Below are 27,671 nucleotides of genomic sequence, written 5' to 3'. Positions count from 1 at the left end.
CAGACAGCCCTCTTCTTTGCTCCTGGAAACAGGATCTCTTAAATGAAGGTTGATACCAGCAGATACTGCTGGCCCTGGACACAAAGAGCAGCTGCAGGCAGGGGTCATTTCAATTTACTAGGTAGGCTCAGCCATCTAGGCAGGGCAATGACATTACTACTGTCAAGACCTATCTATTTTGGGTCTTCTTGCCCAGGTCCCTGTGACATGGTACTGTGAGTAACTGTTGCACTTTGGAGACATTCTGGCCAAAGTCATCAACATTGAAGTGGCTTGGGAGGGTCACTGATGATTTAAATTGCGTTTTCCAGTTACGAGTTAGGATGTCTTTTACAAACCTTCAAGGAGAAGGCAGCAAATAACTCCAGCTTCTGGCCTCCTTTTGTTCTTGATTTTAACAGCCCTTGTCCTAATTATAATCATTTGCCATGTGGTTTTAAAGCAATTATGAATTGACTGTAATGCATGCAGATTACTGATCTCTTTGTGATGCACAAAATTCATTCACTCTGCCAGCAATTTCAGACACTGAACTTCAGCTTGTGACTCACAGCTTTGCGTAAATGATTCTACAGCAAAATCTGTGAAATAGTAAAGCTTCGGTAAACAGTTTTCTCTAACAGATTCTTCAGTGTTATTACTCCTTATAAGGACACTTTGCCAGAGGAAAAGAAAACACTCCCACACAAACACGGATAATTAAACTGGAAACTGTTTATGAGGTAGGTTATTGTTTTATACACGAGCAGATATTCATTGAAAATTACACTTAGTTACAGAACAAAAATGAAAAGAAATGAAATCACATGGACAGTGGTGCGCTAGAGAAGCCGAGATCCAAACCTCGCCAAGAGTCGCTGGGACTCCTCCTGAGGTGCTGTGTGAGGAGTGAGGCAGCTCAGCAGCGGTGGATGGAGGATGAAGCCCAGGAAAAGAGTCTGTCAAACTCAGAACATTACTTAAAGATTGGAGGCCTCTCCAAATTCAGAGGCTGTCAACAAACCAGGCCAAGTCAGCCAAAGCAATTACTGGCTTTGCTTTGCTATCAGTAAAATAGAGGGAGTAATTGTGCGACTGCCTCCCAAACACTGGAGTTGTTAGCAAACAGTGAAATAGTGCCATTTTAGCTCCCCACAATCAAGATCTCGCCACAGCACAGTAATGGAGAGGAAACAAAGAAGCCACTTGGAAAAGAAAAATACTGCAGCGTGAGTGAAGCCTTCATAGCACAGAGGTCCATCTGAAACAGGGCTCCATGACTAAGATAGAGAGGAGCAACAGCTTGGTAATGCACAGCCCTACAACTCTGTCTCCTCGAAGTCCAGGGTGCCCCAGAGATGTTCCCCACAGCTCTTCACCCAGACAGCTCCTTTTGCAGCAGGACTGTGCACACTGCATGCCTGCACCATCACTCAGCTTGCCCTGAGCACAGGCAGACCTGAGCAGGAGGCAGCAGCACTTGGGCCCTTGCCACACACCCCACTGCGAAGCAGAAAGGTGGTCCACAGGAGCTCCTGTTTTGTTAAACCCAAGAAGGTGTCCAGGAAAGAGAAGGGGCTACAGAGATGGAGAAGAAGCTCTGGAGGGCAAGGTGTGTGAGAAGCAGCTGAAGCCCTGTTGTGCTCAGCCCAGAGCAGGGCAGGCTGAGGGGAGGCCTGATGGCGGCTGCAGCTCCTCACAGGGAGCGGAGGGCAGCGCTGAGCTCTGGGAAAGGCATAGAGCTGCGTCAGGGGAGAGGGCTGGGGGTTAGGTTTTATCAAGCCAAAGTCCATGGCGTTCATCCCTTCTCCACTGGGAAGGAGGAGTAAGATGAGAAACAGTCGATGTGAATTCTCTGAAACCATTGGATGGATCTTAAGTAATCCTCACGTAATATTTTCTTCTGTTCACAAGAGATTTTTCAGCAGCGAGCTGATTTTGTCATGCTCCACTGCCCAAAATGCAGAGCTGGAAGTGACAAACCCTGTTCAAACCCTAATCCCTTCTTCAGAGCCTCAGGCACTGTCTTCAGTGTGTTCCTCAAGAACTGGGACTTGGAGGGTTTTTGGAAGGTTTAGCTCCCAGCAGCCAGTATAACCAGGATGAGCAACTCTTCTGGGTGGAAAAAGCCCTCTGCCTTCTTTTTTTCTTTTTTTTTTGGTTTTTTTTTTTTTGTATCATCTACTTAGGTTTTCTTTTTTTCCCCACTCCACCCTTTTTGTACTTCCACTATAAAAAGGAGAGCAGTGATGCTTTGCCCACCTCTGTGACATACTTTGGATGACTAAGAAGCAGCGTGTAATTTTATGGCTTAAAAGGTGAAGAGGGAAGGGCAGAGATATTGTACTTAAAGCTGTAATTGTGTGTAACTACTTGTAAATATCAAAGCCACCTTTGGGAGCAACTGTGTAATGGCTTTTCTTGCTATATTCCATTTGTCCAGTACAACATAATGGCTAAATCAATGTAAAGTGTCATGTCTTTCTTTTTTCTGCTCTCCCTAGGGCTATTCTTTTCAGTTATGTATGTTCAGCTTCGATCCCCAGAAAAATCAATGAAGATTCAGTTGTTCTAAAAAAAAATCCACAAAAAAACCACCAAAAAAAATCACACACAAAACCCACCAAGCTATACATTTAAAGCATTTTCTGTCATCTTGGCGTGCATTAAGTAGTCCTTCTCTCCTTCAGGGTGCCTCAGAGAGTGCCCTGCTCAGCAGGCTCTTCTGAAATGAGCAATAGCATGAAAATAGGTATATACTTCATGGTTTTAAAGATTTTTCTTGGATCTAATTCTTAACTGTAATCAGTTAATTTTTACTGGTAGTCTCATGAAAGAGTCATAATAACTTTGTTCTTTACTGTTTCCACAAAATAAAGGCTATTAAAAAAAGAAAAGAAAAGCAAAGCTGACCTGTGTATCCATGCTCTGACATTCTCTTTGTGACAAACTGACTTTCTTGTTCACTTTTACGTACAGCTGTGAACACAACAGAGGTGTTCATGTTCATGATGTCAGTGACTGCAAGAAGACACAGCCCAGCTATCAGGCTGCATGTGGGAGTAATCTGAAAATAATAAAAAATGAGAAAGCACATTAAGTGTAACCTTAAACTTATCTTTGTCTATACAAATATAAATCTTTGCAGAAGACACAAAAATGTATTTGTAATAAAACTTTCATTTTGGAACTTAGGTCTTCATAGTAGCACTTATCTCCTGTGCGACTTTCTGTGCTTTGTAAAGGTCAGGCATCGCAATTCAGCAAAATTATGCTTCTCAAAAGGCTTGAGAAGTGTAAGATTTTCTGCTTCTTCAGAGAACGAATTTTAGAAATGATGCAGTGCCATCAGAGCACAGCTCTGCGGAGTGCGTCGTGATCTCTAGGGTGAAGGCATTGCTCTGCATTGTAGCTCAGGGTCCAGCTTCTCAACCAAGCAGGCGGGGGAGCGGAGCCCTGCTGGGTGACCACAGCAATTCCCTACAGGTTTGAAAGGTACTTGCTCCGATTTTGCCAGCTCCAGAGTTGACTGGATGTTGGAAAGGCAAAACATCCATTTAGGAACGTCAGAAACTCAACAAACATAAGATAAATGCTATTGAACAGCACCTTCCCCAGAGCCCCTTGATCTACTCCTTTAATTACTCTTCCTATGGGTTGTTTGGAGGTTTGGGAGATTTTGCTTGGAAACAGCAGCAGACAGGGGCAGGTTGAACAATTCTTCCAGTTACTCGACTGCTTAGGAGAAGGGAGGAAAGAAGACAAATCCTCCAGCAGTGTGTGGGTATATGGGCATATCAACTACTTTATCACCCACATTAACACATGGTATGTTTGTGACAGCTCTGAGCACAAAACCCTGTGCCAGCACCCTTGGTCCCACAGCACTGAATGCAGTGTATGGGGTGTGATGAGAGGAAAACAATGTGTGGCACTGCTTTTTGAAAACAGCAACAAAAAGCTCCGTTTATCTGCAGCTGCTTGACAAGTGATGTCGTCAAGAGTCTGTTTCACTGCTTTAAGTGGAAAATGTTTGTGCCAAGCAGCCTCCCCCAATGCATGTGTAAGGATGCAATGCCGAGGATGGAAAGTGCCAGGAGCTGAGCACACCCCCATAGCTGTGGTCACTGATGCCATCATCAGCACTTGCTCTTGGCAGCGAGTGATTCAGCAGAAGACAGCACAGAGGAGCTCTGGAACTGAAGATTTTCCTCAAACCACTCATCCTATGTGATGTCCTGGCAGGGCTCCTGTGGTGGGCACATGAATAAAGAAATTAGGCTAAAAGACAAGTGATGTGTGCCTCTGCTGGGAAGCAGTAGTGAAATGGCCCACAGCAGCATTTCCCAGCTTAGACCACTTTCTCTCCCAGCTTCACTGGCTCAGCTGTGCAACCAAGCATTTGCAGTCACACTTCTGAAACCCTGAGCACCAAAAACCCTCTATCCAGCTGCATCTTGATTGGTGCCCACAAAACAATCCAGGAGAAGATGAAAGTTAACCCAACAAGTTACTCATATTCTCTCCTCACCTGACCCGTAGAAATTTCTGGAGGGCAAAGTGAAGCAGCTGGGATGTGGGGGCTTGCAGGCACTCCAGATAGAAAAGGGAAAGTTGGGTCTCCACAGGCATGTAACCCTGCCCTGACAAAAATAAGTAGCAGTCATGTGTCAGGGATGCCTCTGGAGGAAGGGTCAAGCACTCATGAGGTTTACGAATCTTACTGAAGGCTGTCTAATGCTTCTGAAGGAAGAAATAAATATCAGCTGGCACTTCCAGACTGTACTGGGAGATGTGCAGGCCAGAACTGGAAGGTCCACGGGAAGCTGGCACTCACTAAACCCACACATCCCAACTGAGCAACTGTGGCCTCGTGGAGGATGCCCTGATGACCCTGTGCAGTCATGGAGGCTTCTGGACACTGCCTTCTCCAACGCCTTTGCATAGGAAGAGTAAGGGAGGGGTGACGAGAGGACAGGCACTTTGCTTTCCAATGTGGCCAGGCACCAATGGGCTACCACAGCAGAGTGAAACCCAATTACCTGCTGATCTCATTCATCTCCTTCCCCAGGAAGAAAAGCCATTAGCATCCCACCCTAATAAGCTCACGCTGGGGAGCCCGATTCAGATCATAGATGCTGCTAGTAGTAGCTTGCTCAAGCATCCAAGCACAACCCCAGGAAGACTGAACAAAGCTGTCAAAGTCCTCAGTGAGCAACATTTGATCTGAGCATAAGGGATGAATCAAGCATCTCAGTAATCCTGGAGAAGTGCAACAGGAAAACAAGCAGGGTGATGTAACCAGCCATTCCTTTCCCAAAGCACAGCAGAAATTATTGCATGTCTCTGCTGAGATTTCTCAATGGGGAGGATGCCAGGACCAACCTTGGCCTGTCCCATTGCCTTTCCAGCCTCCACCTCCTCCTCTGGGTCATCACTAGCAAAGTTAGGAGCATGCAGCACTGCTCACCCTTCTTGATCAGGATCAGGTCAGGAAAAGCTTCCTGAATTCCTTGCTTACCCTTTTTTAACCTGAAGCTGCTGCACCACAAAGCAGCTGATTAGAAAGGCCTTACAGAGAGATGCTGGTGTATCAGGGTGCTGGGTGATCACCAAAGACGTGCAATTTAATGGGAGAAAATGCTGGGTTCTGTATCTGGGGAGGTACATCTGAGTGTATGTAGCTTGGGGAGGGGCAGCTGGGGTTGAGGAAAAGGGTCTGCACCAGAGGGCAGTGGGCATAGAACAGCCTGCTCAGGGCAGTGGGCACAGCCCCAAGTGCTGGAGCTCAAGGATGATTTGGACAGCACTCTCAGACACAGGGACTGGATTTGGGGTGGTGCTCTTTGGAGTCAGAGGTTGGACTCAGTGATCCATAGGCCTTTCCTTTATGTACAGAAATGCTGCGAAAGGAGAAAATCACCACAAGCCATCCTCACTCCTTCAGACCTCTGTCTTCTCATCAGTGGAATGATTTAAAAATCATACGATTTGAAAAATAAGCTGTGGTGCTGAAGGATGCCTTCTCATTCTCTGAGCCTTGGGGTCACATTAGATCACAGCTCATCACTTATCTTTTCAAGCATGAAGGCTAGAAATGTTCCTTGAATGACAGCAGAGATTCATCTCAAGCGGGCAGTGTTCTTAAGTAAAAGTCACATCACGAGACTTACACTGGGAACACAAAAATATATGATGTTAGAAATAATTTAGAGTGATGAATGAGGAAGGAAATCTGGCTTGCCTTTGTGGAAGCTTTGTATTGAGGAAAACTGTATTTTCCTGAGAGCAGGCAGCAGTGGATGCACATTTTCACTATTCAGGCAGGAGAGACACTGCAAATGTCTGTCAGTAATAAATCTCTCAGGCAGCTGGCTGGCAGATAAATTATGCAGAGATTATGGCCAGGAACAGAAAGGAAAAAATACAGGGCTTCTGAGTTTCCTTTCATTTTGGGCAAGATTTCTGCCAGGAGTTTGCTGCCCCAGAGTTTCTCTGGGACAAAAACAGGTGCTGACAAACCGCAGGAGGTCTCTCCACATTTACCAGTTTTAAATGCTGTGTAAGTGCTATACACTATTATACAACAAGTTATGTCATAAGGTCTGTAACTTCCTTGTTTGACTGCATCCCTATATACGTACAACATTCACCCAACGATAGAGACATCATCTTTCTCTCACACTTTGTAGCGAGCAAAATACCAGCCAAAAATGAGATCCCACCTTACCCATGGTTTTATAGCAAATTCGGAGTTTTCACTGGGAACTAAATCAAAGCATAGAATCCCCACATTTTAACACTTCCAGAAACCACTGTAGAAGTGCAGTGAAGCTGGAGGTTGCACAGGGTCACCAAGGAATGTTAGAAGGTGTGGAGCTTTTGGGGTTTGTTTTGCACTTACCACATCTGGCCTCGGTTAACTGGGGCAGATACCACATGCATTGCCACATGCATGACTTGAGGTGCCAGTGAGCATCCAGATTCTTGGCTGCCAGACCTGAACTGCAGGTGGGCTTGGGAAGAGAGGCAGTGAGGTATTCATGCCAGCTTGTTTACACTTATGCTTACAGTGCCACTATATGCTTATAGTATAGAGTCTTTCAGACCTGGGATGCTCTCCCAAATCTGATTAGATGTCACTGTTTTTCTTGGATGTCACTCTTTTCTTGAAGAGCCACTAAGTGCTGTTGCTTTCCAGGAAGAGAATGGCGGTACTGAAGGTGGAGGTAGCTCTTCCCCTTGTGTGATGGTGACACTTGAAGATGCAATGGGGTTGGACTCAATGATCTCTGGAGGTCCCTTCCAACCCCTACAATTCTGTGATTCTGTGATTCTGTGACCTCAGGCAGATCTGTATATCAGGCTGACTCACCCCAGAGCAGCTCCCCTATTGGGCAGAGAGAGGATATGAAAAATGGGAGATCTGGGGAAGGCTCCTGGGGACCTGGCCTTGGAGAAAGGAGTTGAGAGGGGTAGAGACACACAGATGAACAAAGTAGGCAGTACACAGAAGAGATCAGAAAATTAGGTCTGAGTAGCACTCAGGAATTCATCCAGCTTTGTCAGCTTCAGAACAGCTATTTTTGACACCTTTTATTTTTTCTTGCTTGCTTGTTTCTTTGTTTACTGGTATGCATTTCTAGACTAGCCTTAAAATTCTGGAGGGTGAGATCTTATGGGCATGCTGGAATCCTCTTCCATAGTTAACTTTTTTATTCTCATCAAGAATATTTCCAAATCCTCAGCCTAAACCACTGTGCTGCAGCTTAAATATAAAGAAGGGACGACAAGCCCCAGAGGGAGAAGCTGAGGTGCAAAAATGCCTGAAGGTAGGAGCATTAAGCTTGTGGCTTGCACAAATGAGATAGGATCTGAGCTGACAGATAAGCCCATCTGAAGGCTTGGGAGGCCAGATAATAGTAACCATGGCTGAAAGCAGGTTGTGTGTGTGTGAAAATGAGCACTCTTGAGAAGACAGTGCCCTTGTTTGCTTGTTGTGAACTGAAGCACAGAACAAGTTTACAGCAAACAGAATTATGGGAAAGCAACGAAAAGGGGCATGCAAACGTTTATTCATTCTGGGATGAAATCAGGAAGGCCACAGCCCAGTTGGAGCTAAGACTGGTGGGGACAAAGGGAAATATAAAGGGATGTTATACATGCCAGCAGCAAGAGGCATTTTGGAGAAACTGTAGGTCTACTGATGTGTAGGAGAGACAACCCAATGGCAGATGACAAGCAAAAGGCCAGAGTATTCAATGCCCTTCTTGCATAAGTTTTCATTGGCAAAGGCTCTTCATGTACCCAAAATGATTTGTGAAGGAAAGCGATGACAAAGAGCAGGAGCAACAAGTGAGGGTCTACCAAGAGAAGCCACAAGTTATTCACATCCATGGGACAAGATGGAATTCACCAAAGGATGCTGATGTGACTATATGGCTGCTGCCCATCTTCAGAAGCTCACAAGGACAGCTTGGACAACTGGACGCTTTGTAAAAACTCAGTAAGTACAGGTTGGATGAATAAACTGTTAGATAAATGGAACATCAGATGGACCTTTAGGTCAAAGAATAATAACCAATGTTGTGATGGGCCATCTGGCTGCCAGTAATGAACAGAGGACCCCAGGGAATGACACAAGAGCTGATATTGTTCAGCATTTCCATCAGTCACCAAGCTGGTGACACAGAGGTCACTTTCAGCGCATTTATAGATGGTAACAGATTAGAAGCGATGAGTTCCATCTCCATTTGGCAGAGATGGCAGAGCTTCACTCCAGAAGGGCCTTGAGAAACTTGGGATCTGATGACTGAATTAACAGGATGGTAAAGATAAGGGAGGGCACAAAAAGTAAAGGGTGGAATGCAGTGTTATGTGCACGGAAGTGCCAATTTCCTGCAGTGTTTTCCCCTCACCATGCAAGAGGATGATGCAGGCAGCAAGACAGCTCATTACCCAGGTTAAAATGACTCAGTTCTGCTTCAGATCTTGCTTCTATTTCACCAGCTTTTGTATCTGAGCCTCCCATTAACAAAAATAAATGGACTCTAACATCTTCTAAGCAAGCTTGCTCAGAGATCCCTGAAACAATCAAAGGATGGGGAAAACAGTCCATTGCATATTATGCATGGCTTCTTGGAATTTTAGATATATTAGGCAATACCTCTATTTATTTATTGAAATTAGCCTAATTGCATGCATATTTATTGTCTGCTGTTCCTTAGTATCTGGGCAAATCAAAGCAGACTCTTTCACTACAGAGACAGCAATTTTGCATATAAAATATGGGCAGTTTTACATCAGACTAATAATACTATTCCGTTATTCAGAACCAGAGTTAAAATTAGCAAGCATCTCAACAACCAGATGCATATTTTATCTTAAAGGTACAAGCCCAAATTAGCACCAGCCCCTGCCTCCTACCAAAAGCCCATAAATCTCAGTGGGCTCTTCTATGCCAAGATCACTGACATGAGACAGGCACATCCTATTTTAGTATTAGAGGTACTCCAGGGGTTATCCTCCATCTGCATCCATTTGCACTGTGTTGGAAAAAATATCATATCTCCAAAGCTGACCTTTTATATTGCCTTTTAAGAAGAAATAAGGTCTGCACTTGCTGGTTCCTATTTCAGTGAAAATGCAGCCAAACCCACTTGCCTGGGTTCACCCCAGAAGCACCAGCTGTGTCTCAAAGCTGTCCTTAACAACACAACAGAGCCAAGAGCTGGGAAGCCCCTTGCACAGAGAAGGCACTCTGTCTCAGTCTCACACTAAATAAAAGCCAGAGCCTTTATTTTTGTTGCATGAAAACCACAGAACAGTCCTTTAGCAGGTCTTTTTCTCCCAGCAGCTGAAAGCAACCCACCCACTTTCACCCAAACCAGCCTGATCACATCCGTTCTGAGGTGCCTGCAACACATCCACAGCTGCTGCAAATCCTAGGGATTGCCAATGCAGAGCTGCTGTTGCTGTGATTTCTCCATCATATCTGCATTCCTTGGGCTCTTGCCAGTTCTGCCTCCCAGAATTAAGGATCTATTAGGTCGTCTTCATTTTAGAAAAGATGTGAGTGGCAAATCTGCCTGCTGAGCGTGGTTCAGCTGAAACCTTTTCCTAAAGGCTTCTGGAAGGCTTTGCAATAGGCAGGACCTTTGTGGTTCTGATGTGGGGTTTGTTTGCTGTGGGACAGGGGATATCAGCTGCAGGAAGGGTGCTGTGATCCACCTAGCAAGCAGGGCTCGGCTTCCTCTTCCCATAGCTGAGCTGAGCTGAGCAGCAATATTTGCTGATACTGGCTTAACATCGTGAGAGGAGATGCAATGTTTACCATGACCATTTGCAAAGGATGTTTTCAGTGATGGGAAAAGAGCCAAATATCTCACAAGAGAAATATTCTAGCTTTAAGAATTTATTACCACTTCCCAGTAACGTGGGCTGAACTATTAAATAACCTTGTGCAATTTCCTGGACAGATACATATTAATGGGAGTGTTGAGCACAGATCAAGGGTGAAACACTGTTCACCAAGCCCAGGCCTGTGGGCAAAGCCCTTTGGCCCAATGCTTATTCAGCAAAGGACAGGGGGTGCTGGGGGCTGCAGCAGTTCACAGCATCACACACCGTGAGGCCTCTGTCTCTTATGGATTGTTATCATTGGTCCAGACAGTGCTGCAATTATCGTGCCAACTTTTCTACATTGCTTTTCAGCTCTAAATGAAATATTGTTGGTCAGTGTGGCAGGTACTCAGTTTCTATACCTTCTTTTTTGTCTGTACCTTCTTTTTTAGTGTGGTAAAATGGAATATAGCTGCTTGTGCTCCACAGTATGCACCAGCATAGCAAGCCACGATATGTACTTAGATATCTGATCCTGCTTCTTTCAGTCAGGAGCAATAAGCAATGAATCTGGTGATAAAAAATCATAGACCAATTATCTCAAAACCTTTTTCAATAAAAAGAAATCAATTTCTCCCCCCCCCTTTTTTTTTTTTAGATACATGGAGAGAGGAAAGCGGATTGAGAGCAAGGCTGAGAATCAGTGGGGCTTTTTGGAAGCCTGAATTGTCACCAATTATCCAAAACTGAAGCTGATCTGCTATTTTGTGAGCTGTGCTCTAACTCGTAACCAACTTTTTGGGACTGTCATTCTGGACATATCTCTGCTGAATGGTCCATACAAGCCTTGGCCATTTCTGCTCCTCAGCCAAAGCTAGTACTCAGCTCTTGCCTATAGGGTCAGAGTGGTCCTTCTTGCCCATGGTCCCTCATCAAATGGTCCCTCATCAAAACACACCACAGAAACACAGTATGAATGTGCAGCACTGAACACCAAATGTGCCAAGAGGCAGTGAGAAACAGCTTGGGTCCAGATTGCTGAACCAGGGCAGAAGGAAAGGGGAACCTCCATGAAGCTACGTGTATGTAGCATCACCTTGGGATTTTTGGCTCCTGAATGGAATCATGCAGAGCAGGTTGGTGGCATCAGCTATTCCAAAATTTGTGAAGTCTTAAAGCACTGCTGGATGATTTAATTTCTGGGAGATATCTAGACAAAATAGCCCGACAGGTGGAGATGCTGATGTAGTAACAGCCATAATAATGCATGATTCCACTTCTGAAAACCCACTCATCCTTCCTATTGGGGGAAATTGCTGTGATTCTGCTCCATTGTGGAGGCAGTGGGAGGAAGGAGAGAGATTCATCCTTCCCTCTGATCACAAAGAAAAGCCAGGCCATGCCCTGCCATTTTCCTGAAGCCACAAGGGCTGGAAAAGCGGCTGCCTCCTGACCAAGCTGCCCTCAGTACCATGACATCCTCAGCTCTCAGGAGCAACAGACATCAAGGTCATTGCCCATTGCTCTTCCTCACTCTTGGACAACTGCAGTGAGAGGCAAGTCCTCAGACAACACCAAGACTTAGCATGTTGTATGGACACATAGATATTCCTCCAGTTTCAAGACAGTGAAGTTCCCCTTCAGATTTCCCTGTCAATGTGTGTCCTGTGCATTGTCATCAGCCCCACTAAGGCAGTGTCTTTCCCACTAAGCACATACCCTGCTACTTCCAAGCCCCCAGGTCAGAGTCCTGGACCTGGCAGAGCACATGTTATGGTGAATAAATCTTTCCAGTGTATTCCAAGAAGTACTTTCACTCGTCCAGGCTGTCACCGTGCTTTTCACTTGCCATTCCCAGTTTAGGTCTAACCCTGCTGCCTCCCTTCAGCCCTCCTGTTTCCTTTGTAGGGCTCATATTGCACACATGCCCTGGGAAGGGTGTGGGGTGATCAACCCCTTTGCAGAGTTCTCTGTGTATGCCCAGCAAGCCTTCCCCTGCACGGATTGCTCCACTTCCACATTTTCCACTTGGCATGGAGCAGTTTTATTTTTACCAACACATCACACATACTTCAGAGGCACATTTGAAGTGCAAAGCCCACGTTCTGTGCTTAGACAGCCAGCAAACTGTTACTGAAAAACACTCTGATTGGTGTAGGGCTTACGTAAAATCAGAGTATATAGTCTGACCTGTTTCCAAATGGCTAGGAAATGGCCCTGGAGAGGATAGAGATGTGATTCCCTCTAAATGAGCTATTTTCTCTAATGGAGCCCACACACCAGTCCCCCCAATTGCATTTCTCCAGAGAAAGCAGCAGCAGTCCCACACACACCTCCATTGCGGATTGCTCATCTTCATCCCATGGTAACGTGTGGCAGAGCCCCTCCTGCTCAGCACTGGGGCCTGGGGCACTGTGGGATGGGTCCACAATGCAGCAGATCAGAAACCAGCATGCTGCTAAGTGCATGTCATTCAGCTCAGCTGATTGTAGGTGCAAGGAGGAGGAAAGATGGTAACTGGAATTATTAGACAGTCTTATCTTTTCATGTTTAATATGGCTTTTTTTTGCTTTTCCTTTTTCCTAAGGCTGGCTGAGCATTTTATATGAGTGCTACATCAGCACCATGCCCATTTTACAAGCAGGAAACCAATGCCTAAAGAACTCACTTGAGCAGAGTACAGCAGCAAACCCCAGCCCACAAGAGAGCAGAACCAAACCTCCCGGCAAATGCAAATCCCCTTCTCCAACCATCTCCATTCAGTTGCTATGCAGCACTTTCTCTCTTTTTCTTCTTCTTCCTTTTTTTTTTTTATTTTTTTTTTGTTAAAAATAACCCATCACAAACAAAAGAGAACGAGAAGGAAACCGCACGCTCCAACATACTTACTTCCATACCGTTGGCATTAGTACAAAAATAAAGATTTTTTTTATTATTTATTCACTAGCTTACAAAAATATAAAGTCTGTGGCATCCCCCCCTAGGCCCCGGCAGCAGCTCTATTTGACTCTGGGCGACAGCGCCTGCTTGAAGCGTCTCTTCAGGTCCTGCATGTTGGGGGAGCGCGGCCGCGGGATGACGGTCGGGCGGCGGCGCTCGGCGTGCTGCAGCTTGCTGACCTCCCGGCACAGGTACTGGAACACCTCGCAGACGCCCTGCAAGCTCTCGCTGGTGGAGATCTCAAGGAAGAGGCTGCCCAGTTCGTTGGCCAACTGCAGCCCCTCTTTGGCCTGCACCTGCCTGGCGTGGAGGAGGTCCGCTTTGTTCCCCACCACGACGATGGGGATTCGGGCGTCGGGGTGGAGCTGACGGATGTGCTGGTGGAGGGGACGGACCGCCTGGTAGCTGCCGGGGTCCGTGATGGAGTAGACCACAAGAAAGCCCTCTGCCCACTTCATGCACCTCAACAGCGCATCCGGTGCCTGCACACAGTCCTCCTGTACCTGTAGAGGGACACAGCCAGGGCTTGGCACGGCACTTGGAATGGGGCTGGGAGCACCTGGCCCAGCACAGAGCCCTGCTAAGGGGGTTGAGCTGTGTCCTGGGGGGGCTCGGGCCAGCTGTTTCCTTTTTAGGAAAACAGACGCTCATAAGCTGAGCTCTTGAGTGGCAGAGAATGGACCGTAGCTGAGCAAAGCACAGTGCAGGGCATCCCTTGAGCGAAGTGCGGCTCAGTGGGTAGCAGGAAAAAAGGCTGAAAGCTAAATCTGCCCAAAACACGCCTTCGTGACCCTGTACAATTCGAGGGTTCTGAGCCGTACATCCCGGTCAGCGAGGATGACCACTGGGAACCTCTGTGACCCCCCTCCCCCAAAGATTTTCGACCCCCCGCTCCCCGATCCTCGCGGGTCTGGGCCGGAGCCGCCCGTACCTGGAGGCAGCCCGGCGTGTCCTGGATGTGCACGGCCACCTGCTCCCCGTCCAGCCGCACCAGGCGAGAGTACAGGCTGCCCGTGTTGGGCTCGTAGTCCCCGATGAAGCGCTTGGTCAGGAACCGCACGATCAACGCTGAAACAGGGCGGCCGCGTTAGGACGGAGGGATAGGGAGCACAAGGGCGGACGGAGGGACGGACAGCCCGCACTCACCGCTCTTGCCGACGCCGCGGGCCCCCAGCACTGCCAGCCGCAGCTCGGTGCCGGGCGGCCCCGGGGAACACTCGGCGATGGGAGCCAGCAGGAAGGGCTGGGACATGCCCGGCAGGCGCATGGGGCCCGGCTCGTCCCCGCTCGGCTCGGCAGCGCCCGTCTCGGCCCCCGCCGCCCGCTTTTAAAGGCACCGCCGGCACCGCCCCGCAGCCGCCCCCGGCAGCACCGCGCCGCCCACCGCCTCCCCGCAGCACCCCGCGCCGAGCGCTCCCGGATCGCGGCAGATCCCGGTTTGCGTCCGCCCGTCCTCGTAGCGCCCGGTGGGCGCGGACCCCAAGGATGCTGGGGAAGCCTGGGCAGCGATGCGGCCCGGAGCGGTTTTGGGGTCTCGGTGGGTTTGTAGGGTGTGGCTCCAGCCCAAGTGGTGACGGAATCACAGAATCATAGAATATCTTGAGTTGGAAGGGATTTACAAGGATCATCGAGCTCAGCTCCTGGTTCCCACAGGTCCTGCATTATGTGTCACCTCCGCAGCTGGGCTCTCGAGTCATTACAAGGGAAACGATTTAGTCTTTTATCTCAGTTATGCATCTGAATGCATCCCTCCGGTGTCAAAATCCCAAAGCCTTAAGCCCCAGCCTTGCAGATCACCAACCATCAAGCTTCAAACACTCCACTTGACCCTGAGGTTTGAAATAAGCTTTCTGCTTTTCTGAAGGGAAATAAAGTTTCTGAGGAAAGTTGATCCACGCCAGGCCTGAGGTCACAGCCCAACAGGTAAAGGAGCCTCGAATCCACTAACAGCTCAAATCCCCGTGTGAACCATTACCTTGGTATCCCCAGCACCACCCCTACAACACGACGCTCTGCAAGGATAGAACTCTTGACAAAGTGAATAGTTCATTCAAGGGATGCTTCATTTTTATTGCTGTCAGAGAGGTAACACAAGCCAGCAGGAAAAAGCACAGAGGATGGAACTTCTTCACATGCCAGGCACTGCTGTCACCTTCCTCCCTCCGAGAGCACAACGTACACAACTACAAATCACACTGTTCTTGACTTTCTCTCATCCTCCCTTCTACATTCTCCCTAAGACCAAGCAAGTGCCCAGATGCCATGTCTGCTCAGCACTTTTTTGGGAACTTCCAGCGACTCAAGAGCTCAGGAGAAGGCTGCCAGAGCAACACCACCCACCCTGTTCTGCCATCACAGAGGCGCTCCCAAGATAAGCCAACCCCTGGCACCATTGGGATGAGAATGGGGAGGGCTCCCTGCACCCCACAGCACCAACTGGCCCCCCAAAACCCACATTCTAGCCCACTTAAATTCTCCCTTTGTGGCTCAGAAACTCCACCTGGTAAGAACGCCACTGTTCTGAAGGGCTACGTATGATTCCCAGCAGTTAACATCATCAGTTAAAGCAGTCTGTCAAAGTTTGTTATTGTTAGTATTACTCCAGTGTCCAAGAACCCCTATAGGAGCATCAAGGCCATTTTTAGCCCAGATTGCTTCTGAAATCTCTCCATCAACACTCCCCATCATGCAGTTTCCCTTTCATAAACAAGGTTTCTCCTCTATCACTAAAAGCTTTTGGTTTCCAGAGGTTCATGCTATTGTCATCTGCTCCTATTGTCATGCACCACCACTTGTCTCTGGCCTTGTGCATGCTGCAAACACAGCCTATTTTTAAACATTTCTTTATAAAAGAGTTATCAGGGTACATCCAGCATGCCCTTGAAAGAACAGCATTAAAATGAGTCCATTCCAAGCAGAAGATTGCCAGGTGCTGAGCTGTGAGAGCAGCAGCACTAAACATCATCCCCATAACTTGAGCTCCTCTTGCTCCTGGCCAGTTGCAGAGCTCAGCGTGTCCTGCCCGATGCCCGCACCCCAAAGGACAAGGGGTGACAGTCACACACTGATGTCACTGCACAGACCAAGGCAGAACACACCGTGAAGCAACCCCTTGCCATGGCCGAAGCCGTTTGGGCTCAGGTTGTTCACATGGCAGCTCAGATCAGCAACGTCCACAGAGCAAGCCCCCCTTTGGATGCACGGGCTTTAAAGCCATTCCAAGGAATCTCATTTCTCAGGTGCAAACCCTACTTGGCAGCACCAGTCTGTACTGCTCTGCACAAGTTGTCCCATACTGCCAACCCTACAGTCTCTGTAAGGCCTTTCATACAAAGACCATTCAGCCCAAGTTGTATTCCCGCCCCAAGCCCTTCTGGCCTTGAGCACCTCCGGGAATGGCAGCTACAAGCTCTGGGCTTGGCTGGCAGGGGATCTTGAGGATGTTGTCTTGAGGATGTGGGGCAATGAGCAGCAGCCACAAAGCTTCCCTATGTGCAGGAACACTATTGAGAACCTCTGTTGTGAGCTAGCATGCGTGCATTGTGCCCCCATGAGTTTCCGGTCCACATTTGAGCGTGGCTTTGCCTCCCATTTCTAATCCTCATTGGTCTGCGACTGGCCAGTTTGGAGTAGGCATCTGCAAAATGGTGACTGACAGCTCGAGAGCTACCACCCAAAGCCAGACAGCAGAAAATGGAATCAGGAGCTTCACCCAGAGCTTGGCAGTTTCTGGGTTCCTGAGCTGTGCGGGTGCTGAGCACAGGAGCTGCACCCCTAGACAGTGCTTGAGCCAGGACAATTATGTGCATGAAATCTACCAGCTGCAACCTGATTCTTAAATAGGCATAGGTACCTATTTCCCATATAAATGGAAATTTGCAGCCCCAGAGTGCCAACACACAGTGGGGAACACCAGCAGCACTCCTGAATCATAAGGCACTTCCCATACAAATGGCAAGCCCAGCTGAACTGTGTCCTTCCTCACACACCACGAATTACGGGAGCCCTCTGCACCTCAAGGTTTCTGCAAAGGCCCACAGGAGGACCTGTGTCAGGACAGCCAAGATCACATCCTCTGACAGGTGTGCTCACACAGCTCTCTGCACCCTCTGGACCAGCTGGGGCCATCCCACCCATGCAGGATACCATCCTTCAGATTATGATGCTGAGGCACAGACTGGATCAAGGACAAGACAACGTGTGTCAGCATTTCCTTCTATCACTAAGCAGGAAGACTACAGAAGCATTCATTTGTATGCCCTTGTGGCAGCTGCCTACCTGCCTCCCCCCAGGAATGTGAGGTGTCTGCATTTTCCTCGCTCCTCAGGCACAGATTCTCTTCCCCAGTCCTTTCTGCCCTTTCACTGACCGTTCCCACTCACACAAAGCATCACCATGCATCACACTGCCTACACAGCCCCCAAGAAAGCTCACATCTTGGCACGAGTGATGCACGAGATGAAGGTGACAGCTCAGGTTTTCCTGTGTCTCTTCTGAGTATTCAGCAGAGGAGGAAGGGAACCAGCTGCAGTAGTTCAAGGCAGTAAGGACTGACACACCTCAGCCCTCACCTCTGAATTAGGCTGCCTGGAATGCACAGCACCACACAGAAGTGTAACAGCTTGTGCTGATCCATGAGCACTCCACTCTCCACGTGTTGTACAAGGGTAACGTGACCACCAGCTCCAGAATGTAAGTCTGAATTGTCTGCAAAACTGAAATTGCACTAGCTCAACTATCAAAGAAATCTATAGCTTTGCAATCTTCTCCAGGAAGTTTTCCAAAATCATTGTGGAAGAGAATAAAATTCACAGAAGTCTATTAGGATAAGCAGCTGCAGCTGCCACACAAAGCTGCATGGCTTTGCTGGGTAGGCACAGCCGTCAGGACAGCTAAGTGCTGATCACAGCAAGTGGGTCTAATCCATAGCAGCCCAGCAGTAACCATAAGGCAGCACCTACAAACACTGACAAGGTTAAGCCTTTGCCAGTCTGTCCTTCCAAACATCCCAGCACACCTAAAAAGGCTCTCTTCTCTCGCAAACCCAGTTTCACTTTCCCTCACTTCTGGGAACGCAGACGAAGGAAAGCACGCCCTCCTGCTCTTCCCAGCCCACACAGATTTCAAACAGACACTCATGATCAGCTATTGCCTGCACAGCAACCTTCGAAATCACCGAGATGAAGTGGAAAACTCCAGAAACACAGCTCCCATAAAACTTAGTTTAAAACTACCCAACACTTATTCATGGCTGATAATGTTCCCATCAGGATGATACAGCAAATCCACTCCAGTCTTCACAGTAAAGTATAAAATAACTCACAAAAGCATGCAACAGGGGGAAAACAGATGGGAATACCATCCCCAAAGAGCATTCCCATTAATGCATCTCATTTAACTCTTACAAACATAAAGCCTAATGGAAAATGCCCACCTTACAAGTCAAACATTTATTTTAGATTGCTGTGGAAGCTCCCAAGCCAAATAAGCTGTTAACAGTCTAGTTTAATATACATATCCCACTGCTCCAAGACAAATGCATTTGCTCATAAAAGCTGAGCGCATAAACAGCAGCAAAAGTTAGCAGTCAGCATGCTTCCTTCAGGTGAAGGCAGCACACTCCACATCTAACATGCAATGTCGAAGTACCACACTGCCATTCTTCATCAGCACATGAACAGGTAAGACTTGTCCCATCTTCATCAAGGCACTTTAAGCAGATTCTTCTAAACTATTTAAGAATGCATATTGACTCTGGGATGTCCTAAAAACCCTTTTACTGGCTACAGTGGTGAAACAACTGTCTTCCCATAGCCATTTCTCAAGAAATGCTTTGAAAAAAACATTTCCCCAATTATTCCTTGGTATTAAACTGAGGCCCTTTAGCCAAAAGCTTTTATTGATGGTATCTGAAACCAGCTGTTTTCCCATTAAAAAAAACCTTAACCTTGAGACACCGTACAGTTCTTGCTATTTGCTCTCAGTTCGCCGGTGAAATTATTCCATGTCCTCTCATATTACCTCACTAGGTAATCAAAGGAGGATGATCATCATTGAGCAATAGCAAATGTCAGCATCCCCAAGGTTTATGGTCTACATAAATGACTAAACTGATGAGCAAAAGGTGCTGATGTTTTTAACAACCAAGCACTATGTAATGTAAGCTAAAGAAATAAGCTTAGAAAAAGTTTTCTAATAATCTCTTTAAAAAAAACTGCAAAGGAATCAGCCACAATCCCATACACTTGTCCAAAAACAGATCTTTATTTTTCAAACATGCATTACGCCATGAATTCATAGGGAATTGGCTCCAGCAGCTCTGGGTCCTTCCCATTAGTCCTCACAAAGTGTGCTTCTCTTGGTGGAGCAGGCTGTAAACAGAAACAGAAAGAACTCAGGGCACAAAAGCTCAAAAGAAACCTTACACAGAAGTTCTGTTGACAAATTTAATGCATTATTATACAAACACCACAGGAATTCTCTCTCTAAAATCTGCTTCAAAGACTAGCTGTAAGAAAAGGAATCTGCTATAAGATTTGACTTTTGCTGCTGAATGAAGACAACAATTCATCTGCAAGTTACTAATCCAATTCAACAAAAAGTACCCTCTAGTTCCAGAAGCAATAGCCACTACCTTCCCTCTGAAGTCCAGTCTTTCACTTTTAACAGTTTCTGCTGCAGCTAAATTCAACTAAACCAGAGACAACATCACTCTTCTAGAAACTGGCCACAGCTTCTGCTGCTGATTAGCAACCCTCTGGTAGCAATGCCTGAACAGGAAGCCTTTGCTCATAGGTAAAGGCATCACTTTCATCCAGGAACATCACAGTTCTGTTCAGCCAACAAGCATATCAGACAGCTCAGATGGAGACATACTGCATGCTGTCACTATACTCTAAAAGAAGGAACCTCCTACAAAAGGAATAGAAACAAGTGAGGGCAGCTACAGACACCTCCAACACCATCTGCCATAGACCTGGATTCCAGCTCCATTAACATGTTTTGTTGGCTGTGTTTGTTTTTTTAAACAGACAAAAAGTTCTATTTACAGCCTAATGCTTTGTTGCTGTGCAAGAGAACATTTTAGTCAATTGATTTGGCTCTAGGTGGCTTTTAGTTTCATGCTTTACTCTGCTTTTGTTTCTTTTTAGCCAATTGCATCAAAAACGTTACCAACTACAATAAAAACATTACCTGACGTTTCAGTTGAACCCAAATGCCTTTTTCTTTTGCTTCCTTTTTCTTCTTTTCATTCTCCTTCACACGCTGCAGAAAGCTGTCTCTGCTCTTGGAATGCTTAATATGCTCAATACGCACATTGATTCTCTTGGCAAGAATCTTACCCCTAAGAAAAACGTATCAGCTTTTAATGCACTGCACTTGAAAAACAGTCATTTCAAAGGTAGTTTTATAGCATTTACGTAAATCATCCTATAAGTTCAACTGCAGATCATTCTTCTTCAAATGGAAATCACTCAGAATACATTCCTGCAGATGTAAATTGGATAGTATTTATGTAAGTGAAAGCTTATTATTAGCATACGATAACATGCTAATTTAGGATTAAGTTGCTGGAGAAGAAGTAACCTTAACCTTATACTATACGAACAAGTTAACTATTACCAGTGTACTTCAGTCTCACTCTTGAAAAAAGCAGCATCTTTTTGACAAAAGTGTGTGAAAATCAGATGGATACAGCTGGATACGACCACAAAATAGTATTTGCAAGTCTTCGGTATAAATGCGAATCAAGTGAAAATCCTCATTATGTAATTATGTCATTAAGTGCTGCTCAGAAGAATAAAGAACTGTTCCCTCTGACAGGATCCAAGACAAACGACCACCATTTGCCTGGGTTTTAAAAGGACATGTACTTTACCCACCTTGAATGACCAATCAAGACAAAAAAGTGTCTAACTGGCAAAGTGAAAGGAGGGTGCCACTACACATCAACTCCCCCCAAAACAAAACTTTTTACACTAAGAATTTTTGTTACTTACTTAACTTTCTTGTTAACAATAACACCCACAGCGTGTTGAGTAACATTATACACCCTTCCAGTCTTGCCATGGTAACATTTGTGAGGCATACCTTGTTGAACTGTACCCATACCCTGTTAAAACAAGAATGAAGGCAGAGCTTTACAAGCTTTGGCTTAAAAACATTAAAGCAATGCCAGGGGCTTTTATCTCACAAGTTGTTTAAACAGAAATATCAAATTATTCCAGACTTACTTAAACGTGTGCCTTTTTGTTCAGACTTTTGAATTTATTGCTACACATGTTACACCTAGAAACTATTCAATTCTTCTGTGATCATTCCAGTTGCTTTCAGTGCCGGTGAAATGATTTGATCACTTTGCTTTCAGCAAGCAATCATAGGAGACAATCATCATCAAGCTCCAGAATGTCAAGAAGCAGTAATTTTGAATGGCATAGTTCTGCAACAGTCAGCCCCATAAATTACATGCCAACTTCTCTGTGGCTGTTACAATTTGGTGTTTCAAACTGAAACTAAAGGATTCAATAGAGCAGGAATTTTCAGCAAAACACTTTCAGAGCTGACACAACACACTTTGGAAAGTACAGGGCACGCCACTTAAAATCAACTAGAAAATAATTAATGGGAAATGGTATTGCATAAATTATGCAGCATAAACTATGGCTCTTCTCAACAGAGCACGCAGATCAGGCAAAAGTGAGTAACTACTAGAATGACAATTGTGCAAGCAATGCCAGTAGGCAAAATGCAACAAATATTAGATATGGCATATTTCACTCACATTTTTCAGCTGAACTGACAGTTCACAGTCTAACATATATTATATATATAAAAATAGGTGATGCTGAAGCATTAATATTGGCTCAACAGCATTGCTGTTCCTGCACTACTTTGAAAGTAAGAAGCAGATACTTGTATTTACACACGACACAAACAACAGAAAGGCTACCACAAAAAAAAAAACCACAACCTAGAAATAGAAAGTGATGACACTGCTTCAGGTATTTTTAATCACACTGCATCACAGGAAGTACCTTGATATCAACTATATCGCCTTTCTTGTAGATGCGCATGTAAGTAGCCAGAGGGACAACTCCTGTTGAGAGATACAGATGTGGATACTCTATGAAGCTCACATTTCACACTCAAAAACATAGGAAAAGAGAGGAAAAGAGAAAACAGATCACACATTTTAAAATATTTAATTAAAAAAACCCACCTCAAACTCAGAATTAAATTTCAAGAAGGTAAAACAGAAATCAAACTTCTTTTAAGTAGTAATTATCTCTTCATACATTTCAGATTAAAAACCAAACCAGCAATAGCTTTACATTTATTTACTATATCACTAAGAATGGCTGCTATCATGGCTCATTGCTAAGAGGCAAACTGTACGTTTTAAGTAAAAATAAAGTTTTAGGTCTTCACCTTAATTCATTTTCAAGTGATGACTGCTTGACCTCAGAATGCTAATACATAAGTTGTAAGAGCTGCAAGTTTACTTTCATGTCTTTCTGTGGATTTCTGGTCTAAAGTGTCAGATATCCTTTGATTTAATCTGTCAGTTCTATTACTACCTGGGGATTGCTGACACCCAACAGGTCAGTAACTTAAAACAGTGCTCTCACTACAATACTCACCATGTTTGCGAAAGGGTCTCGAGAACATATAACGAGTTCCCCTCCTCTTTCCCTTTGTGTTCGTCATTTTCGCTGATTACTGTAAAAATGAATGCAAATTAATCGGGATGACTGGTTCATTCACTTAACATGTGACCAACGATATGTCCAGGAAATTCAGAAAAATTAAACTCTTAGGCTTGATCAGAATATACTGATACCACTTCCAAATGGCAGGGTCAAAACAAATAACATTACTAGACACTGAAAGAAAAAAACATCCAGGATCTACATAAGATTATAATAGAGGTTACACGGGATGTTAGCTAGTCACCTAGCCCTGCTTTCTTCTCAAAACTGACTGCAGACGTTGCTCAGGGCTTTCCTGGTCCTTCTGAAACCCTTTAGGAATGAAGGTAAACTACAGCACAGTCTCCCTGCACAGCTTATTTGGAGGCCTGATCCGATGACAAAAACGTGTCTCCCCGCATCCAGCTGGAACTGCTCTCACTTTGACCTATGCCGCTCATCACAGCATCACCTGAGTCAGAGGGGAGCCTTAAAGGCGCTCTGGTCCAACTCCCTGCAGTGAACAGGGACACCTACAGCTCCATCAAGCGCTCGGAGCCCCGTCCACCCTGACCTTGAATGTGCCCAGGGATGGAGCATCCAGCGAAGTTCCGGGCAACCCCAGTGCCTCGCCATTCCTACTGTACAACTTTTTCCTTATACCCAACCCAAAGATCCCATATTTTAGCTTGAAATCATTTTCCCTCATCCTATCTCAACAGGTCCTGAAAAGATCAATCCTATCCTTTCCATAGCCCTTCTAACCCTCTTTCCCCTCCGCAGCCTTCCGGCCCGGCGCGTCGCCTCACACCGCGCCCCGCAGGCCGCGGCCTCCCCGCTCCCCCAGCGATCCCCCACCGCGGGGCCCTGCAGTCCCCATGCCGAGCCAGCCATCCCACCGCCAACACGGCCCCTCCAGCCCCCTCCAGCCCCCTCCCCGGAGCCGCAGAGCCACCTGAAAGCGCCCACCACGCTTCAGCCCGGCTCTGCCCGCACTCACAAGATGGCGGCGCGGGCGGAAAGGAAAGAGGCGGCGCCGCGGCCGCCCTTAACAGCGGGGCCTCGGCGGGGCTGCCCGCCCTGCGCCTGACAGAAAGCGAGCGCCGGGCTGCCTGCCTGCCTGCCTGCCTGGTTGTTACTTAAAGCAATAAATAAAAATATATTTGATCCGCTTACTAACTTCACAGCTATTCTGACGTTGTCCTACCAAAAGTGGGCTTAAGCCCTTTCTGTCGACATTTACAGTGAGTTTAATATTCATGGCCACAATGGCTGTGAAGGATGAGGTGTGCTGTCAGGTTCTGCCTGCAGAACTAGTTGGCGGAGCGTGTTCTGACACAGAGGGGCCCTGTCTGTGCACAAAATCCATTAAACTGTTGTAGTTGGAAACACACGGACTGTATTCCAGCTCCACACTATGAGAAAAACCCAACTTGATACCTCTGATACCCGTGCAAGGCAAATGTGTGCCATTCAATAAGCATTCAGCCCAGGTGCCTGGAAGCGGTCCTGGTTTGGGTGAAGAAATGCATTGGCAACAGAGAGAGATGTCGGAAAGGACATCAAGCAGAACGAAGACAGGAGGCCAAATCCAATCCTAAGGCATTATTGAATGAAGAAAGATCACTATTTTCAGTGAGCTGAACTCCTTGCCCTTGCCAGTGATTTTCATAAAGGATACATTTCCACATCAAGCAGGAAAGAATGAGAAGGAAACTCCACATGTTGAAATGGATTTCAGCATACAGAGTTTGTAAGCGTAATTCATAAAGGAGCAGCAACTGTGGACTGGGTTGATCTCTGCTTTACTTGGGATCCAGTCAGACATTCAGGATTTGTTATGTTTTTTTTTTCCCCTGAATAAATGGTGTGATGGATTTATTTGAAATTTCAATAATGTTCTCATTCCTAACATTTATTTTGATGTTCAACATTTCAAAGAAACAGTTATATTTCAGAATTTGTTACCATAGATCATTTACTAGGCAAGCAGGCAAGCAGATATAGGGGAGATCTACAGCTCTGTATCTTGACTGCACGTGCGCCCCACACTGCCCTGATTCATCACCTCAGAAACCTAGCCTGAACTGCAGGTTCAAACTGCAGTTGTAGGATGCTAATTCCAGTTTCTCCTATACTGTACATTAAGAAGCTGGTTCTGCTTGAGAAACATAACATCCTCAAGATCAGGCTGAACATGAGTGGCAACACCCAGCTTAGCATGAAGATCTAAAATCCCATGAAGATCACAGGCTGGTGCTCTATCCATTGCTGTACTTTGGAAATCTCTCTACGTGTTGATAAGACTGAACTTCTGTCCTTGTCTAGCTGACTTGGAGGTAGAGCAAATTTGAAAACTGCTGGCGAAAGGAGCTTGAAAGGTAGGACCCATTCAAAGTGAGGGGTGTGAAGACTAGGTAAATATGAATGTATTTTGCAAAGTGGAAAATATGCCGGAAAAACATGTTCAGTCACCAAGTTCCCACAGTCAGGATTCTGATATCGTCTTTGGGAGAGTCCCATTTCCTTTCCTTCCCTTCCCTTCCCTTCCCTTCCCTTCCCTTCCCTTCCCTTCCCTTCCCTTCCCTTCCCTTCCCTTCCCTTCCCTTCCCTTCCCTTCCCTTCCCTTCCCTTCCCTTCCCTTCCCTTCCCTTCCCTTCCCTTCCCTTCCCTTCCCTTCCCTTCCCTTCCCTTCCCTTCCCTTCCCTTCCCTTCCCTTCCCTTCCCTTCCCTTCCCTTCCCTTCCCTTCCCTTCCCTTCCCTTCCCTTCCCTTCCCTTCCCTTCCCTTCCCTTCCCTTCCCTTCCCTTCCCTCCCCCTCCCCCTTCCCTTCCCTTCCCTTCCCTTTCCTGACACTTCCTTGCAGCATCTGCCTGGACAACAGCTCTCTCTAAAGAATAAATGAGCTATGATGATTCTGCTTGTGGGGTTGCCAGGAAATCTTCACCGAATTTCTAAATGCACAGTGGGATCTAGCTTGTTCTTAATCTCAGAGGACCAAATGGTACAAAGATCTGGAGTGTGACATCCATTTCTGTGAGGTTATTAATCAGAGATGTGTAAAGAATTTAAATAAATGAGAGTTTGTGAAGTGCTTTGATGTGAAAAATATATTCCACTTCAGTAGAGTGTAGATTTCCCATGTGTCTACATAACATATTCTTTATATGAAAAACAAACAAAACAGAAAACAAACAAAAACAGCTGATTATAGCCAGAGCAAAAATTTTAAAAATAACTGAGATCAGGTGTCAAATAAAGAATATAAAAATCTGCAGTTGTAATGTGATGGAAAGGCAAACCCAAGAGTTTAAAAGGGAAATCAAGATTATGAAATTGATTGTTTACCACATAGCAGGCTCCCATCCACAGAAGTGCTGCATTTACCTTGCACTATTGATCAAAAAGATACTGTTCAAAGTTATGTGTAAGTGCTGAAGTTGATCCTGTCATTCTAGTGTTCTCTCCTTTCAAAAAGATCCTCTTAAATGGCATCTCAAGGTCATACTTTTGTTCCCTTTCACAGGTCTCTTTAGCACCTCAATGATTCTGGTTCTAACAGCCTTCTTATTTCCAGTAATCTGTCCAGTTCCTCCACAAAATCCATTCTGTAAATATTAAAATCCAGAGCCTATTTTCCCGGAGTTTAAGTCAATAACATCTGTACTGAAGCAACCAGTTGCCTCCAAAGAACATGACTGTACAAACTCCTTGAACGGCTCGCTGCGGAGTTGCCTAAGCGCTAACATCAGTGTAATACTGAGCTGCATCACCAGTGAAGCATTTCATAGAGAGAGGGACACAAAACAGTGACAGTGTGCCCTTGAGAGAAAAGGAAAGGCAAGATACAAAGACCAAAATTGTGATGAGGCCAGCACATCAAACATTGGAGAAGGTTTTCTGTACATTGCTGCTTCTTGTACATTACTTGCTAATTCAAAATGGTATTAGACAGAGGTAGACAGGAATCCAAACAAAATATTTTACCATTATCTCATAAAATCTGCATAAAATATGAAATATTGAACAAATTTTGTCATTCAGGGGCTTATTTGAATAACATGGCATTCTATGTATATCTATACATGCAAAAACTGCATTATTAACCATTAAGAATCATTTGGAACATAATCATTAGGAACATGCACGGAGCTTGTTGTGTAACTGAGACCAGCTTTTCATGGGTACCAAAGAGTATAGTCCATTTATCAAACTTCATTTGAAAAGCAATTAGTGACCCTTTCCTCCCTTACTAGTGGAGTGGCTTCTCAGAAAACCAGTTTCATTAATGCAGTTTTTTTTCTCAAACTTCTCCTAAGTGCTGCTGTGTTTTTGAGGTCACCTATCTCTGTGTAACCTCCTCTGAGCCCAACCCATCTAATCAGGAACAAACAACACCTCATGTTGTTAGCATCAGCTTCACTGTGTACGTAGTTCTGAGTAAAGGTGACTAGCCACTCATGGTAATTACCAGCTCTGCCAGCCAGATACTATCTACTGTTCTGTTGTAGAGGAAACTGACCTGCTGCCAGCAGTAAATCTGCATAATGTGGGAATTTTTTGTTGGCATGCTTTTTTGATAATGTACTGAAGTATATAAGGTATTGAAACATATAATTAATTCTAAATTATTATTTTTTCTTAATCTAATTTTTCACAGTTGCTCTTAAACCCTTCCCAACCCTTTGCAGCAGCCACTGACTACAATTTGGCAAGCAAGGAG

General features: G+C 45.7%; 2 protein-coding genes and 2 non-coding genes across 5 annotated transcripts; all 4 read right to left on the bottom strand.

Annotated features, from left to right (window-relative positions):
• Positions 1–12,896: 12,896 nt before the first annotated feature.
• On the bottom strand, positions 12,897–14,567 carry RASL11A (RAS like family 11 member A). The gene is made up of 3 exons (XM_052671450.1): positions 14,407–14,567; positions 14,192–14,328; positions 12,897–13,763 (listed from the first exon to the last, which is right to left on the bottom strand). The coding sequence occupies exons 1-3, from the start codon at positions 14,525–14,527 to the stop codon at positions 13,320–13,322; spliced, it is 702 nt and encodes a 233-aa protein (XP_052527410.1). The 5' UTR covers positions 14,528–14,567; the 3' UTR covers positions 12,897–13,319.
• Positions 14,568–19,500: 4,933 nt separating this feature from the next.
• RPL21 (ribosomal protein L21) lies at positions 19,501–24,023 on the bottom strand. 2 transcript variants are annotated; one of them, XM_052671452.1, is made up of 6 exons: positions 23,905–24,023; positions 22,902–22,980; positions 22,296–22,357; positions 21,261–21,373; positions 20,455–20,605; positions 19,501–19,631 (listed from the first exon to the last, which is right to left on the bottom strand). In XM_052671452.1, exons 2-6 carry the CDS (start codon positions 22,966–22,968, stop codon positions 19,542–19,544), a joined length of 483 nt encoding a protein of 160 aa, XP_052527412.1. In that variant the 5' UTR covers positions 22,969–22,980; positions 23,905–24,023; the 3' UTR covers positions 19,501–19,541. The 2 variants fall into 2 exon arrangements, with proteins under 2 accessions (XP_052527412.1, XP_052527414.1); XM_052671454.1 differs by having other exon boundaries at positions 23,950–24,007.
• LOC128075023 (small nucleolar RNA SNORA27) lies at positions 21,067–21,199 on the bottom strand. Its single transcript, XR_008203567.1, has one exon. It is a non-coding gene; the product is annotated as a small nucleolar RNA SNORA27 (small nucleolar RNA).
• Positions 21,586–21,661, bottom strand: LOC128075029 (small nucleolar RNA SNORD102). Its single transcript, XR_008203573.1, has one exon. It is a non-coding gene; the product is annotated as a small nucleolar RNA SNORD102 (small nucleolar RNA).
• Positions 24,024–27,671: the final 3,648 nt, after the last annotated feature.

Source organism: Tympanuchus pallidicinctus, unplaced genomic scaffold (genome assembly GCF_026119805.1).
Source record: "Tympanuchus pallidicinctus isolate F22 unplaced genomic scaffold, pur_lepc_1.0 scaffold11, whole genome shotgun sequence".
Lineage (NCBI taxonomy): Eukaryota > Metazoa > Chordata > Aves > Galliformes > Phasianidae > Tympanuchus > Tympanuchus pallidicinctus.
This window is presented reverse-complemented; position numbering and strand designations above follow the sequence as displayed.

Coding starts and splice junctions, on each gene's coding strand:
- RASL11A (XM_052671450.1), bottom strand. CDS start 14,527: ATGCGCCTGCCGGGCATGTCCCAGCCCTTCCTGCTGGCTCCCATCGCC. Junction 14,329..14,406: donor CCGCGGCGTCGGCAAGAGCG/GTGAGTGCGGGC, acceptor GCCCTGTTTCAG/CGTTGATCGTGCGGTTCCTG. Junction 13,764..14,191: donor ACACGCCGGGCTGCCTCCAG/GTACGGGCGGCT, acceptor GTCCCTCTACAG/GTACAGGAGGACTGTGTGCA.
- RPL21 (XM_052671452.1), bottom strand. CDS start 22,968: ATGACGAACACAAAGGGAAAGAGGAGGGGAACTCGTTATATGTTCTCG. Junction 22,358..22,901: donor GAGACCCTTTCGCAAACATG/GTGAGTATTGTA, acceptor ATCTCTCAACAG/GAGTTGTCCCTCTGGCTACT. Junction 21,374..22,295: donor GCGATATAGTTGATATCAAG/GTACTTCCTGTG, acceptor TTGTTTTAACAG/GGTATGGGTACAGTTCAACA.